Below are 15520 nucleotides of genomic sequence, written 5' to 3'. Positions count from 1 at the left end.
TAATTATTGCCAAACAGCTCTGGCAGCTGATCCCACTCCGTATTGGTCAACAGTAGGCCCTGTTGAGTCACCGTGCCCCACTGGGGGATTTATGTGTTTACAATCAGGGGGCTATCGCTGCAATATTGTGCTCTCATGGCGTTGTAGCCCCTCCCCCTCTGGCCCCGCCTCCTTCATGGCAGTGATCTAACAGAGGTCGCGGCTGTTGGCAGGGGGTTGTCAGTGGTGTTGACAAGCCTACCCTCCTGCAAACCTGCCGTCCATTCTTGGTGCCGTCATCACACCAGACATAGCAGCTGGACGCCAACACCCACCACCTCCTCTACCTCCGTCCGTCAGCCCAAACCCTCAAGATATAGGATATCCCCCCTCCATGCTCCACCGTCAGCTCCCTCCCCCCTCTTCGCTTTGTCATTTGAGCACGCTGCTAATTTTTGGCCCTTGTTGCTGGAGAGAGTTGGGTTTTTATAGTGGGGGTGGGGGGGGGTCGGCTGGCAAGCCTACCCAGCAACATCAGGCCCCTGTTAGCATTGAGTCCTCAAGGCTTTCATAGCAGGCCCTCATCACCACAGTGGTACACTCCACCCAGCTGACTGACTGGGTAGAGATGTCACACGCGTATCAGCACAGCGCCACTTAGCCTAATGTGACCTGCATGCTGCTGCCTCTCAGCTTCACTGCAGCCTCACTGTGTCTCAGGATGAGATTTGAATTATTTTAGTCACTTTTTTGTTTAAAGAATTACAATTATGGAGAGAATATAGGTAGGTAAACCCCACTCTGTTGGAATAAAATGTAACACCTTTTTAAAATGAGCTCCACATGGGGTGCTCAGAAGCTCAGAAGCTACCATTTAAAAACTAGTGCTGTTGCACAAAAAGACGTCTGTGAATCAGTAAATAATTTTTTGTGAGCATCAAAGTCCCCTCGAAACGACTCATTTCACTATCTTGATTTCAGCCATCCAGTTCGATACATACTTTCTTTAATACATCTATGATTATTTTACAGATCCATGTTACACTACAGTGATATTGCAGCACTAGTTAAATCATTTGCTACGCTTGATTCTGTTGTTCCAACATGTTTTTATGTTGTTTTGCAGCACAACTGTCCAGTTGGAAATGTGGACCTACAAGGAAGAACCGCTCTGCATGATGCTGGTAAGATTCTACTCTGTTGACTCTGCTACTGACTCTACTCTGCTCTAGAACTGACTTAACTGTAATCTACTCCAGTCTACCCCACTCTACTCTCTTCTGTTTAAAGTCAATGAAACCCTGACTTCTCTTTTACTAAATTTTCATTGTATCAACAGAGCATCCACATGATCACATCAATGTTAATATCTACATCATTATACATGTCACTGCTGCACAGTAAATCAAACATTTATAGCAGTCATAGTTGTGGCTTCCCACAATTAAATGAACAGCATCAGCTGTGATATTGACCTTTTAAAACGCTCCACTCGTAGAAAACTTCGCTGCATATAAAATTAAGTGCTTCCTCAAGCCAGCCTCCACTTATAAAGAGCTGTGATGCTGCTGTGTGCACACCCTGCAGTGGCAGCCTGTGAAAAGCTCTCCAGGATATGACTGCAGAGGGGAAAAACAAAAAACCATCAACCATCATTATCTGTTGTGTTGGAGGATTTCAGATTTAGGAGAGAACAAATCATGGGCAGAGAGCGCATGAGATGTGTCTGTGCTAAAAAGCAACACAACTAACTTGTAAAACCACCTGAATAAAACAGTTCAATTTGCAGTAGGATGAAGGCATGAAGTCAAAGAGGATAAAAGTCCTAATGTCACCTCACTGAATTCCTGTCCTTCACCAGTGCCAACTCAGACATCCATAACAGCCACACGGTACAGGGTGTCACAGTACCCTGACCTCGGTGGATATGTATCCATCCAGCTCTCAGAGACAGACTTAAATAACCAAAACAATCACAATTTATTTGGTCAAAGATATGTGTCCATTCTGTACTGACATATTTATTTTTACTTAGCCTGTATTTTGGAAACAATTTTATTTATATTTTGCTTCAAGGAGATGCCTTGTAAATACAGACCAGTCATATTTTAATGCAAAGATTTGTACAGAAGCGGGAGTGTAACACAATGTTAAAAGTAGTGCTCTGTTCAATGTAATCTTTATATTTATGAAAATATATGTGTTGATTATTTTGGCCATAATCCTGCAGACCTACTGCACGTTGAACAGGAGATTACAATATAACAATGAAAATGTGCCATCTTTATTTTAGAGAGACTTATTTATCCTTACACTTTTTCAGCATTTGAATGACACTGCTGACTGATGCATGTGTGTATTTCAGAGAGTTGTGAGATAAAGGGATTGCAGTCATTGTTATTTTTTTTTCTCCACAGTCATGGCCGGCTGCACCTCCAGCGTGAAACTTCTTTGTGACAGCGGGGCTTCTGTGAATGCCAGTGATTTTGTGAGAATTTATTTTTTTATTAAATGCACATGGTGTATTGTAGCGGTCTATTCTAAGATGGTTTTTTTTCTTCATTTTCCAAGTGAGCAGTTATCAATATAGATCAGTCTGCTAGCCCCTTAAAGGCTGTTGCTTTGTCAGTGACATTCGTCAATTTCACGTCAGATCAGTTTAAGCAGCGCAAAAACGCAGAATGAGCACAGTTTATATTTTGAACCTTGAACCCATTTTTGCTTTGAGGTGAGATGAAAATTGATTCTTTGGATTGGACTGTATTGTGTAAAAACTGTGTGATTTTGTCGATACATGTACGTGTGTGTATTTATGTGTTTTTCTTCAGGATGGCAGGACACCTCTGGTGCTAGCAACCCAGATGTGTCATCCACGCATCTGTCAGCTGCTGCTGGAGCGAGGGGCTGACATCACAACCCGTGACAAGCAAAACAAGTAAGTAGAGACATCATCCCCTCATAGTGGTTATCTTTGGTGGGCTGGCAAATACAATGGAAACAGTGTTTGGTGATCACGTTTGTCTGGGTCAAATCAGTCTCTATAAGTAGGTGATTATTATGATTCTTTAAAAAAAAAATTCATGCAGCTCACCATCAAATTGACATTTATATATTTATTACATGAATAAGTGTAATGAGTGGCATTATGTTTTTTTTTCTCATTTGTTTTCATGTCCAAATAGACTTCAAATGAACACTCTAAATAGACTACTTGATTACTGAAAGCAAAATGAGCATTTCACCAAACCCTGCTCAGACATCAGGCACTCTTTGAAGTTTTGGTTGATAGTTTATCTGGGGAAAAAAGGAGCAAAAAGACGAATGCTCATATTGAATAGCCAAATCTGACATAATTCTGAGTCAGGCGCAGCCCTTATACACATTAGTCAAAACAGAACATGAAAAAAAGAAAAAAAATAACGCACCGGCAGTACATTTTTACAAAACATGTTTCTGGCTACCAAGACATACTGGAGTACTGGATTCTATGCATTTTCTGTACATATTTGTTGGGCGTATAATGATTTAAAATTGCATGACTTAATGCTATATGTTGGAGTTATGTCATAATTTTAAATATCACTTGAAGTACCTGAGAACGTCTTAATTTATATTTTCAGTTTAATCTGAATTTGAACTTAATTTCAGTGTTATACACATCACCCTGCCTCACTTATTTTGGTTTCTCAGCATTTATAACACAAAGCAAAAACAGTCTTTAAAAATCTAATAATATCTAAAAAAATAACTAGAAATAGTGACAAGAACCAGAATTTTTATGTTTGCCACATGATTTGATTTAATAGCCTAATATTCAGTGACACAATTGTTTCGTAGTGAGTTTGTGCATTTTCTCCTCCTAAACTGTCTTCGTTGCCCCCCTCAGGACAGCGCTTATTCTTGGCTGCGAGTACGGCTGTAAGGATGCGGTGGAGGTGTTGCTGAAGAGCGGCGCCGACGTAAAGGCAGTTGACGGCTTGGGTCACGATGCATTTCACTACTCTCGCTTTAGCAAGAACGTGGAGCTTGTTGCGATGGTAAAAAGTTTCCTCGACAAAGCTACCAGAGGTGAGATGTCAAAACAGGCCGAAGATAAAAGAATATTGTGGCAGTTAGTTAGCTGTTTAGCTAGTTAGCTAATACAAGAAGAGGATATTTAGCAAGATCGCTGATTTCAAAAAATGATCAGATCATTGAAGGAAGGAAAGCTTCTGAAATGTAAACTCAGACACCTGATGGCAGCAGTAGTGCTGTTGAATGCCAAGTGATTTCCAGGAAAGTAATGTGAAAAATAAAAGCTAAGAAAGCTAAGAAATCTTGAACCATTTGTCTCAAAAAACAAAATCTGAACACAAGTTTTCAAGGTAAAAGGTTATTAAGATGAAGAGAAATGTGTGTAGACTTTTGCTTTCTTTATTTAAGTTGCATGTTCATATTAGTGTTTTAAGTGTTAATTTTAGTGAGTCTCTGAGTCTCATAGTCAACAGCAAAATTTGGCAAATTTGGCTACACTTGAGAGAAATACTGTATGTATTAACCATGATAACCATTATACATGTAGGCACAAATAGCCAATACCCGGAGGATGTTTTGCTTTCCAGTTTGCATTTTGCTCTGTTTTAAATGTCTAAATAGACAAACATTAACTTAGTTTAAAAAAAAAAAAATCTCTGTTTCAGTTACCTTGAACTTGTTTGCGCGTGGAAAAAAACATAGTGAAAAATATCAAAAACATTTGTATATGTGAAAACAGGTCCTTATTTTTTAATATTTTTGTCAGTAAGTGCATCGATATTAATATTTCACAATATCTTCAAGTTTATTTAGTGATTCCATGTATTTCTGATGTGTTATTTTGTCCTTTATGTTTATATTCTTTTATTTGAACATGTTTTTTTTGATAATGTATGTGAGGAAGTCTGAACCTGCTGTTTTCTCATTCTGTTCTAGATAAAGAGGCTGCGAAAATGGAACAGTGGAAACGGCAGGTAATCATCCAGCATTCAGCTCACACCATCCATTAAACCCCATGTAAAGTATAGTGTGGAGCCAGAGATATTCTCTGCACCATTTTACATATTTTAACGGACCTCTGTTTGAACATATAGCAGGGTAGGAATAACAATGCACTGACATTTGCTGTAGCCATAGCACATGTTTATACACGTTTATTTGCATCTCAAAGCCACTGTTGATAATAACGAGTCTTTCCTCCTCAGCATTCAAATGTTAAACACTTAAAGGCATGCATTATAAAAACACTCAAAATTTTGCATTTTTTCCCACTTGTTTGATATTTCCAATTATTTTCTTGGTACAACCTTTTCATGTCTCTGAACCTGTGAGGCGCTCACTGCTGCTCAGATGTGCATGACTGCCATCTAGTGATTGTGATTGAGAGCTGTTTCATAAGCTTTCATAACCCGTGGAAATGTTATATCTTCAAAACATAGTTGTAAAAAGATCCTGTCTCATCCCCAGCACTCGGTGGAGAGATCAGAGACTGAGGTGAACAGAAGGGATCAGATCATACATGTAAGTGCTGCAAAACATCACCCTCTCTTTTCTACACAAACACACAAGCAGTTTGCTTGGATTCACTGCAACCAAAGTCATCAAGGAAATCCATATCCATAAAGCAGTAGTTAGTTATTTGTTTTAATAACATTCATGTGATACTTCTTCTATAGTCTTTGGTTCCCTGATACACCCACAGTTACCAATCTTGACACCAAAATGGATTTTAAACTTGATAAACAGATAAAATCTGTTGTTTTATCTAGTTTTTATCAAATGAGGCTTTAATCCAAGGTTAAGACTATTTTATCTTTTCTTTTTTTTTCATTTATGCTTTTATGTTGTCAGCCAGTCCTTCCTCTCACAATTAAAGTCAAAGCTGCTGCTCGTCTTTAAACCAGGGTCCCCACAGATCCTTAAAAAGTCTTAAGGCATTGGTTTAATCAATCTAAAAATAAGGCCTTATATTGTCATAAATAAATATGAATTAATAGTCTTAAAAGTGCAAATACATAAAAGGCATGATTTTACCAATCTTTTTTTTCTGAAATTGTCTCGTTAAATCTCAAAATAATAATAGGTAACTTTAAAAAAGAAAATTACAGAATACCACTCACATTGCTGTCATTCAAAGTCATGTTTTATATTAAAGTACATTTTTGGGCAAAAACTCTCCTTAACCCTGGACTGGGGGAGACCAAGCTTTCTCATCTTTAAACTTGAAGTTAAACTTAAAGTTGGATTAGATTGATTTGTTGGTGTGTGTGTTTCAGGACTTGGAGAGGCAGAACGAGACCCTGCAGGAAAATCTCAGGAAGTACCATCAGGATCAGAGAGCCCTGGTGGATAAAGTCAACATGCTGCAGCAACAGCTCACACAGGTAATCACTACAACAGCTCAGCAAGAGCTACTGAGAAAAACTGCACAGCAGAGTGCAGTAAAACCGTCTGAGCGTGCTTATCCTTCACCACTTGCTTTTTTTCTGTGGGTGGATGGATGTGAGGGTCCTTCCAGAGGTTTGAGCAATGAATTAGGGTTGCACTGGTAAACAGGTTTTACAGTGTGACATAGTATGTAAATTGACGACTATAATAATATGACACACAGAAAGAGACTTGTGGATCTAGCAGCGAGCAGCAAGTCCCTTTGTCGGATTTAAAACTACCACGTGGGGGGGGGCTTTAACACATAGACCCAGTTTCCACTGAGATAATAACGGGAAGGTGATGTGATCCTCACGGCAGGCGCTTCTTTCAGAGCGGGCTTTTTTAAACTAATTGATAGGGCTGGGTGATTTTACCTAAAATCGATATTAAATTTTTTGCTTTTTTTTTAAGTTTATTTTTTGCCCTCATAGTTCACTGACATGGTTTCATGTGACCATGGTGTGTTGGAGTGTAATAAACATGATGTATTATCATTTATCAAACTATCCAGCATTATATAAGAATTAAAGGCTCCATCTTAAACAACTACACTTCAGGTAAATTTAAGCACATTGTGCTGATAATAGGCCAACCCCTCCTGACTGCAGGACTCTTGACTTGAATTTCTGCTGTGTGCTATTAATCATTTTACGTGTGAAAAATAGTTTTGAGTAGGCCTGCTTCTGCTATAGCTGCCAACAGCCTGCTAGCATTTCCAGTTAGAGAAAGGTTGAAAATGAGGCAACGTGTCCGTGGACCCCAGGCCCTCAATCTGAATAATTTAATCCAAAGTCTGAATTTGAAAAAGAAGTCACTTTCCACCGCTGAATATTTGTCTGTTTGTTCATTCAGACACTTTGTTGCTGTGAGGAGAAGCTCCGCTCTGTTTGTTTGTCTGTCTGTCTTACTGATGATGAGGATGTGTGGAAGCACATACGACTCTGTTGTCAAACACTCAGCTGTATTTCAGAGTCAAATTCATTCACCGGATTGACACTTCTGCAGTCGAAATGTTTTTTGCATGAGATTTTCCACGGTGTCGTGAGAGCCTGAGATGGAGCCCAAAAGCGTGAAACTCATGCAAGATGTGTGAGAGTTAACAGAACTTTTCAGTAAGAGGGTCTGAATGTCGGTTTCAGTTGATTTTCGATTGATTGCCCAGCCCTACTAATTGCCCATGTGAAAGATTGATTGTTTGCTGATTGGAAATGCTACATTCAGTTGGCATAATAGATTTTTTTATTTATCATTGTTTGTTGCTGGAACAGTATCTGATTGTAGGAAAACAAGGGAATTCAATCAGATATGTTTTATTCATGTAATGTTAATAATTTAATTGAATGTATGTTTTAACATGATTTTTTTTTATTCATTTGCAGGAAAAGATCACTGTGGAAGACACTCAAAAGGAGGTAGGAAAGAAAGTTGATTGCTCGTGTATTGTGAGACTCATTCACCGTTTTTTCCATTGTTTCCTTGGTAACATTTGTTTGAATCTCACAATGGATGCACTTGAAATTAGCATGCCATCATTATACAGAAGAAGCATTTATGTGTGCAGTGTCAAAACAATCTTAAGTGACTATAACTTTTTGAAAATAAAAGACTGTGAAAGGATGTTGTTAGTGCTGTAACAGCACATAACTGTGCATGTGGAGGTGAAGAGAAAATGAAGCGCAGCCAAAAAAGCCACTCAGTTGAGATTTGATGGCGTCTGAGAGCCACTGTTGAGAGGTTACTTTAAAAGTACCTTTGCAAAGTACCAATTATTGCACACTGGAGGAAGCTGTACTATAGCAACGCCAAAAAAGGCAGACCAATTCCCACTTACGTGCCCATTTGATTACAGTTCAAAAAGGGAAAGTACAAGAAATGTCCACTTTGGTTTTGTATTTAATGTCCATTCAGTCAGTCGGCTGTCGTCATAAAGTCCAGTTTTTAGAAACCTTTAAGAAATTGTGTTTGGCTGACATTTTCTGTGCATTTCTCATTGATGTAAAAATACTTATATAAATATATTTTTGAATCGTATCAGTTCAGTTGAAGGGTTTTGTATAACTAATTGAATTAAAAAACTGTTTGCCATTGTTGAATATTTAATATTAAAAAATGATTATATAAAATTACAGTTTGTCATTTATTGATGTGAAGGTGTCTTTTGTCTGTCTGTATCTTGGGTCAGAAGGAGCAGTTGAAGGTGTTACTCAGCGCCAAAGACAGAGAGGAGGGGGCTCGAGGCCAGGAGACAGTCAAAGTCCAACTCCGCAGTACTTTGGTCAGTGACTTTATTTTAATCTGATGTTAACTTTGAGCCTTTAATCTTTAGGGAAATCATTGCAGTGAAGATGTATTTTGTTTGTAATCAGACTTAATACATATATTTGATATCAAGCTTTGAGTTACATTTTTGTGAATACAGGATTTGTCTGAGGTCTGAAAGTCTTAAAGTTCTTTCTTACTAAACATAAACTCAGTTGCCAGTTTATTAGGTACACCAGGCTAAAACGAATTTAATGTGATGCAACGATCATCTGGTGAAACCGTCATACGATGTTCAGAGTTTAACAGTTTTACATGGGCATTGATTAACTCTTCGGGTAATTTGGAGGCTACAGTTCAGAAAAGTCAAATTGTATGACTTTTGCTCACACTGGGCTCATTTTTACGGTGAATTAAATTGTGAACATAAACAATTCCCATTTTGGGGTACCCTTGGCGTCCCCTAGCTGAAAACCACCAGGGTTAGGCTAAATATGAGAAGCACTTCTTCTCCAAAATGATCACACAGTTGAATCAAACCTCTCTGAAACAGTTCCAACAAAAATGACTGTTTTAACCTTCATGAAGGTTGGATATATTACAAAACTGTCATATCAGACAAGTGATGGCACTGAAAAAAGTTTAATGTTGATAATGTCAATTACCAATAATGGCAATTCTATTATTTTTTTCAAAAGGTTTTATAGATATTGTACTCGGATAGTTATCATGAACTCTTTTGGCCGCAAAAATTTTGTAATGAAAATCTGATATTATTATTTATTATTGTTTGTAGTTTTGAACAATTTTATTTAGATTTTAACTGTTATTTGTTTTCTTCTTGATTGTTTTAATATTAATTAATGCTCGGCATAATTGAAAATGAGGGTCTCCCTCAACTGATTTCCCGAGTCTTAAATACAGGTCGAATGAATGAATATTGTGCCAGCCAGATATTAGACTTCATCAGCTTTAGCGACATATCTGTTTTTGACAAAATGCTTAAGAACATAGTAAACATTACAGTCGTTTTTGAAATAAATCATCACTGGTAAACATTCGGTGTAGTGTTAAAAACAGAATAAACACAAATCTAAAAATTCTCAGTTCAGCTGTTTGTAATGAGTTTCTGTTTGTATTCACAGGGGGACTACTCTGGGCAGTCTGTTATCAAAGGTGAGCTTCTGTCCATTTCCTGAATCACAAAGAAACATTTGATCATTATCACAACCTTCACCTGCAGAGTACGAAGAGGTTTGAATGTTGTTTGTTTACTGTTTGTCTTGCAGGTAAAGAAAACATTTTGGTCAAACAAGCCTTCAGCCTGGACTCTGAGAGGGTGAGTTTTTTGTTTGTTGAACTGTTTCACATGACCTGCAAATGTCTAAAATACAGTGTTAGCAGTCTGTTGAAAAATGAACCTGCTAATGCGGTATTTAGATCCTGATCGGAGAATTGCAACTAAGAATTAATCTGTCAGTAATGAAAAATTACAAGTCAGTGACTTTGTAAATGCATTAAGGTGCATTTAACAACTATTCTGTACTCTCAAACAAGTACTCTGGTTTTACATTTAAAATTACTACTAATAATAAATGAGTATGTTTCTCCTCTTTCTCTGCAGATGCATCAGAATCCGGGCATATCCCGTTCAATGTCCAGACCTCCAGAGAAGAGTCCACCCGCTGTAGGCTGGGACCTCTCTGGTGAACTTGACGCACTCCGACATGAACTTGAGACGGTCAAGAGACGACAGCAGGCGGCGGAGGAGGAGACGGCACGCCTTCAGTCTGCCCTGAACCGCAAAAACCGAGAGTGCCAGGAACTGGTTCAGAGCCGAGACACCATCCAGAAACAGGCCGACCAGCAGGTTCAAGAACTGGAGGAAGCTTTGGGGGACGTCCAGAAGAGGATGCTGGACTCTGAGTGTAAGGTCAAACAGCTGCAAGCACATGTCGTCGCTGTTAAGGAGCACTTAGGAGGTCAGGGGACAGAAGAACTGCGTGCTCAGCTCCAGGACATCAAGACCAAGTATGAAGGTGCTTCAGCTGAAGTGAGTCGTGTTCGTAACCGCCTCAAACAGAGCGAGAAGGCCTTGGAGGAGTACAAGAGCAGCGAGAACCAGCTGGCGGCGGAGGCAGAGAGGCTGAACCAGGAGCTCGCAGCACTGACTGGAGAACGGGATGAACTTGCAGAGACGCTGTTAGAAATGGAGGCCCAGCTTAAGGAGGCTCAGACGAAACACGGCAACACAGTACCAGCCGAGAAGTTTGACAACATGAAAAACCTGCTGACCAACGCCGTCGACGAGAAGGAGCGGCAGATCGCCGAGCTGAGGGAAGACTACGATCGTGTGCTGGAGGAGGTGGCAGAACTCCATCGAAAACTGGACAGTCCTTCCTCGCAGGGCGCTTCGGGGACTTCGGAGGAGCAACAGAAGATTCAGGCAGCGCTTGAAGAGCAAAACGCTTCTTTGAAAAGGAAGCTTGTCGATGTGACCACTAGAAGCCAAGCTCTAATTCAGGAGGTGGAGGAGAGCGAGGAGGAGAGGGATATTTTACGGGAGCAGCTGGATGAGCTCAAAAGCAGGATTGAGATCGATTTTGTACCCATAAATTTGCACGACGAAGCGCGGAGGAACATGGTGACGGCTTTGGAGGAGCTGGAGGACAAATTGGTGGAAGCCAGTGAACGTTACGGCAAAGCAGAGGCGCAATTCCAGCAGCTCCAAACTGAGAGGGCCACGCTGCAGGAGGACATCAAAACTCTCCAAAGCGCCAACGAGAGACGCCAGACTGAAACTGACAGTCTGAGGTCTCAGAACGCCGACCTGATGAAGAAACTTGAAGTTTTGCAGAAGAGATGTGAAGACAGAGATAAAGAGTGTGTGCAGCTGACCACGCAGAGCCAGACTCTAAAACAGAGCCTGGAGGGAGAGTACGTTCCCAGACAGCAGCACGAGCAAGTGAAGATGGAGCTGAACTCCACCTTAGAGAGTGTTAAATCTGATATGTTGAAGTTGGAGACCAAAGGAAAAGAAAGTGGGGAAGAATTGAAGAATGTGAAAGAAGAAAATGCTAAGTTGAAAGAAGAGTTGGAGAGAGTCCTGGTGGACTTGAAAAAAGACTATATGAGCGTTAAAGATCACAGAGCGATTACAGACAAGTTGAACGTTTCTGTGGTCGAGGCAGAGAACAGAGCGAACGAGGCGTCAGCGAGATATGTGTCGGCTCAGGAGGAGACTCAAAAGCTCACCGAAGAACTGGAGGCTCAGAAGAGAGAACTTGATACCATCCAGGAGGCTATTCAGTCCAAGTTTATCCCTCTGACAGCGGCTGAGGAGAAAGAAAACTCTCACAGTGCGCAGGTGGAGGAGTTGACAGCCAAACTATTGGAAATGGAGGAGAAGTACAACAAAGAAAAATCTGCTGGAGAGAGCAACAAACTGGAGAAGGAGAAGCTAAAAGTTGAGTTTGAATGTGTTCAACAGAGACTGGCCTCTGCTGTCGTTAGCAGTGAAAAGCACAGGAATGTGGAAGAAGAGTTTAAAGGTAAATTTGAGGAGTTAACGCAAAAGTTCGTCAACTTAGAGAAGCAGCACGAGGAGGCGACACTTCAGAAAGCTGATCTTGAAAACCAGAACACCCTCAGCAATGCTGAGATCCAAAATCTCCAGGAGCGTCTGAAATCAGAGCTGACTCGGATAGCAACATACGACACGGAGCTTAAAGCCCTCCATGACGCCATGCAGCAGGCCCAGGCCGACTGCAAGAAAGCGAGAGAGGCTCAGCAGGAGGAGGCCCAGAGGGTTTGTGCCCTACAGAAAGAAGTTCAGGAGCTCCGCGGGGATCAGGCGTCTCTGCTGCAACAGCAGGCCAAGAGCAAAGAAGCCCTGGAGGCTGAGGTTAACAAGCTTCGATTGGCTCTCCATGAAGAGGAGGAGAACAGCGCCCAGAGGGCCGAAGACGTGGCCGCGCTGCAGTCTGAGCTCCTTCAGGCCACTCAGGCTCTCGAGGATATTCGGGACAAGGAAGACCAAATGAACAAGCTGAAGAAGGAGAAGCAGCAGCTGGAGGAGGAGGCCGCCACCTTCAACAACAAGCTGCTGAGCTTAGAGGAGGAGAGCGAGGAGGCCCGTAGGGAGGCGACTCAGGCGAGGGAGGAGAAGAGCAGGACCCGGACGGAGATGGAGGCCGTCCAGGAAAAGGGACGCGCCATCGAGAGAGAAATCAGGGAGCTGAAGGAGAGATATGACGAGTCGCTCAGCACCATCGGTGATCTGCAGAGGAGGATTCAGATGTCGGCGCAGCAGACTGAAGCCAAAGACAAGAAGGTAGAAACTCTGTTTGCTGTCTGTCAGTTTTTTGTTCTTTAAACTACTTTTGCTACAGACAATACGTTTTTGTTTGACTGTAGCTTCACCCTGACAAAAACAGACATTGATTTCTTGTGTTGCATTCAGAGGCCTTTCACAAGTATTTTGAGTGCCGAGCAATTTGTGATTTCTTTTGAAAACAGGAAAAACAGCAATGAGAAACTTGGCTATTCATATGCGGCAAATTGCAAGAAATGAGCAGATTTAAAAAATGATTTTTAAAAAGATAGGGGGAAAAAGTTGCAAAACTATATTTATACCATACTTTAATTTAATTTAATTATCATACTTATATATATTTATGTATTTAACATTGTTGCACAGTTATTTTTTCTAAGCACCTTTTCAGATCATTTCTTAAAACTTTTAATTTATGTTTTTATTTATTTGCTAATTTTACAGTAATTTTCTTGTACTTTTGACTTATTTCTTGCTAATTTTATGTGATTTCTTCTTGCTCATGTTTGAAAGGGTTAATGTAACTACTCTAGATTTAAAATGTGGCAGCTTTCCATTAAAAAGCTTTTGTTTTTACTCTGAAGAAAGAAAACCTACATTACATACATATATATATTCTAAAAAATAAAATCAAAATTGTTACTATTTCTTGAATTAAATTACTTCCATCTCAGTTGTGTCACATGGTTGATCCAGTAATGAAAAATGCACTGAGGTCAATATTTGTGTGTTTTTGTGTTTCTCAGATCACAGAGTTGCTGACAGATGTTGAGCGATTGAAGCAGGCACTGAATGGTTTGTCCCAGCTGGCGTACACCAGCAACGCGCCCAATAAGAGACAGACGCAGCACATCGACACACTCCAAGCCCAGATCAAGAGCCTACAGCAACAGCTGGCTGTGAGTGGACACAGAAAATTATGTAAACCTGCAAATTCTGCTTTATTTTACTGCTCAGTAATGCTTTCTTGTGAGAGACTGACTGAAAAACAACAGCAACGATGCATTCATTTCAACTGAAATATGTCATTTTCAGCCATAAGGGGTCTCACATTCAAAACAATAACAAAAGACGAAGCAATGTTGTCATTACACTTAGGATTTCTTCATCGTTCAGGAGGTTTTTACTGAGAGGCACGTTATCTGCAGATGGCTTCTCCTTTCCAAAACAAACAAACAAGGTGATTTAAACTGGTCAAAACACAGAATGAGGCAGTTTCACATTAAAAATCAGTGTTTCTCCAATACTGTTCAACAACGCAGGGGCTGGAGCCGACCTGCGGCTGACATTTGCTCAGCTTGTTTCTCTTTTAAGACTGAAGACTGAAAACCTTAATCCTGTTAAAACATAAAGTAGAGAAGGAAAAATGTGGCTTAAACGTGTCACTACCACTGTGTCGGACAGGGCTGAAGAGGATGAAGATGCTCAGCCTCATGCATTACAGAAAAAACAGATCATAAACATTTCATGTCCTTGTAGATGCACTCAGTGACTGCACCACGTCGATATTTACAACACTGACACTGACTGAAACAATAACCACTGTGTCGTCTTCATGTCTTTCTCTTCTGCTCCATAAGGATGCTGAGAGGCAACACAGGGAGGTGGTTTCCATTTATCGAACTCATCTCCTCAGTGCAGCACAGGTAAGCTCCTCTCATTTATCTCAGTTGATGGTGCAAAATGTCTGATTTCATTTCCCATGAATGGAGTAAATTAAAATAATTTTAGGTCTGTTGTTCAGTTTTCTGACGACCTTACAGAAGTTTAAGAACAAAAATAGTAAGGAGGTTGAAGTCACAGAGAGCAGAATTCATCCAAGAATAACTAAGATGATAAAAGTGACCTGTTTTGGAAAAAAAAAAGAAAAAGAATGATTTGATTTAAATATTTGATTTCATAAAAGGCATACTCACACAGCAAGGATTTACCATGCACTGTGTCAGTTCATGGCCGTTCCCAGAAACAGTTTCTGATTTTAAAAACTTCACTTATTCGAAAATCCTCTCTTCACAAAAGTTATTGGCTAATCATAACTTCCTGCCACCTACATGGAACAGAAAGAAGGGATAAATTGGGAGCTGTCACAACAGCTGCTGCAGGACGGCTGCAGTGACTGAAAGGTTATGTGACACACTAGAAGAGCAGATAAAAAATCTAAACAATCATACATTTGCAATCATTGAATGATATGTAAGAAAATATGTTTATTAAATCACATTGTTTTTTTTTATTGAATCTTGGTTGCGCTTTTGTCAAATCAAGATCAACCTACTTTCAGCATTTGGTCTGCAGGTACTTTATGTGTTTACTTTACAGTAGCCTGCTTATTATTTCAGGTAGACATTGTAGTTAATGGTTGGACATCTTGTGGGAGCAGGCTGCAAATCCATACTTCAAAACAGGAAACTTCAAGAAGGCAAAAAACAAAAGTATACGAGAAAACATGGACTCAGCAAGAATCATTTAAAACTATGTAACTATAAGTGCACAATCACTGTCGGG

General features: G+C 40.2%; 1 protein-coding gene across 2 annotated transcripts in view; it reads left to right on the top strand.

Annotated features, from left to right (window-relative positions):
* uacab (uveal autoantigen with coiled-coil domains and ankyrin repeats b) overlaps window positions 1-15520 on the top strand; it is a 58716-nt gene that overhangs the window by 38300 nt on the left and 4896 nt on the right. For both annotated transcript variants that reach the window (XM_042491508.2, XM_042491517.2), the window contains exons 5-18: window positions 1106-1163; window positions 2397-2467; window positions 2808-2914; window positions 3866-4047; window positions 4930-4967; window positions 5461-5514; window positions 6270-6377; window positions 7803-7835; window positions 8606-8698; window positions 9828-9858; window positions 9972-10021; window positions 10307-13015; window positions 13762-13914; window positions 14596-14661. In XM_042491508.2, coding sequence (XP_042347442.2) covers window positions 1106-1163; window positions 2397-2467; window positions 2808-2914; window positions 3866-4047; window positions 4930-4967; window positions 5461-5514; window positions 6270-6377; window positions 7803-7835; window positions 8606-8698; window positions 9828-9858; window positions 9972-10021; window positions 10307-13015; window positions 13762-13914; window positions 14596-14661 — 3753 coding nt within the window. The remainder of the gene's footprint in view (window positions 1-1105; window positions 1164-2396; window positions 2468-2807; window positions 2915-3865; window positions 4048-4929; window positions 4968-5460; window positions 5515-6269; window positions 6378-7802; window positions 7836-8605; window positions 8699-9827; window positions 9859-9971; window positions 10022-10306; window positions 13016-13761; window positions 13915-14595; window positions 14662-15520) is intronic.

This window comes from Plectropomus leopardus, chromosome 1, assembly GCF_026936395.1.
Source record: "Plectropomus leopardus strain MGB_pleo_1.0 chromosome 1, ASM2693639v1, whole genome shotgun sequence".
Classification (NCBI taxonomy): Eukaryota; Metazoa; Chordata; class Actinopteri; order Perciformes; family Serranidae; genus Plectropomus; species Plectropomus leopardus.
Note: the sequence above shows the minus strand (reverse complement) of the source record. Positions and strands in the feature narration are given on the sequence as shown.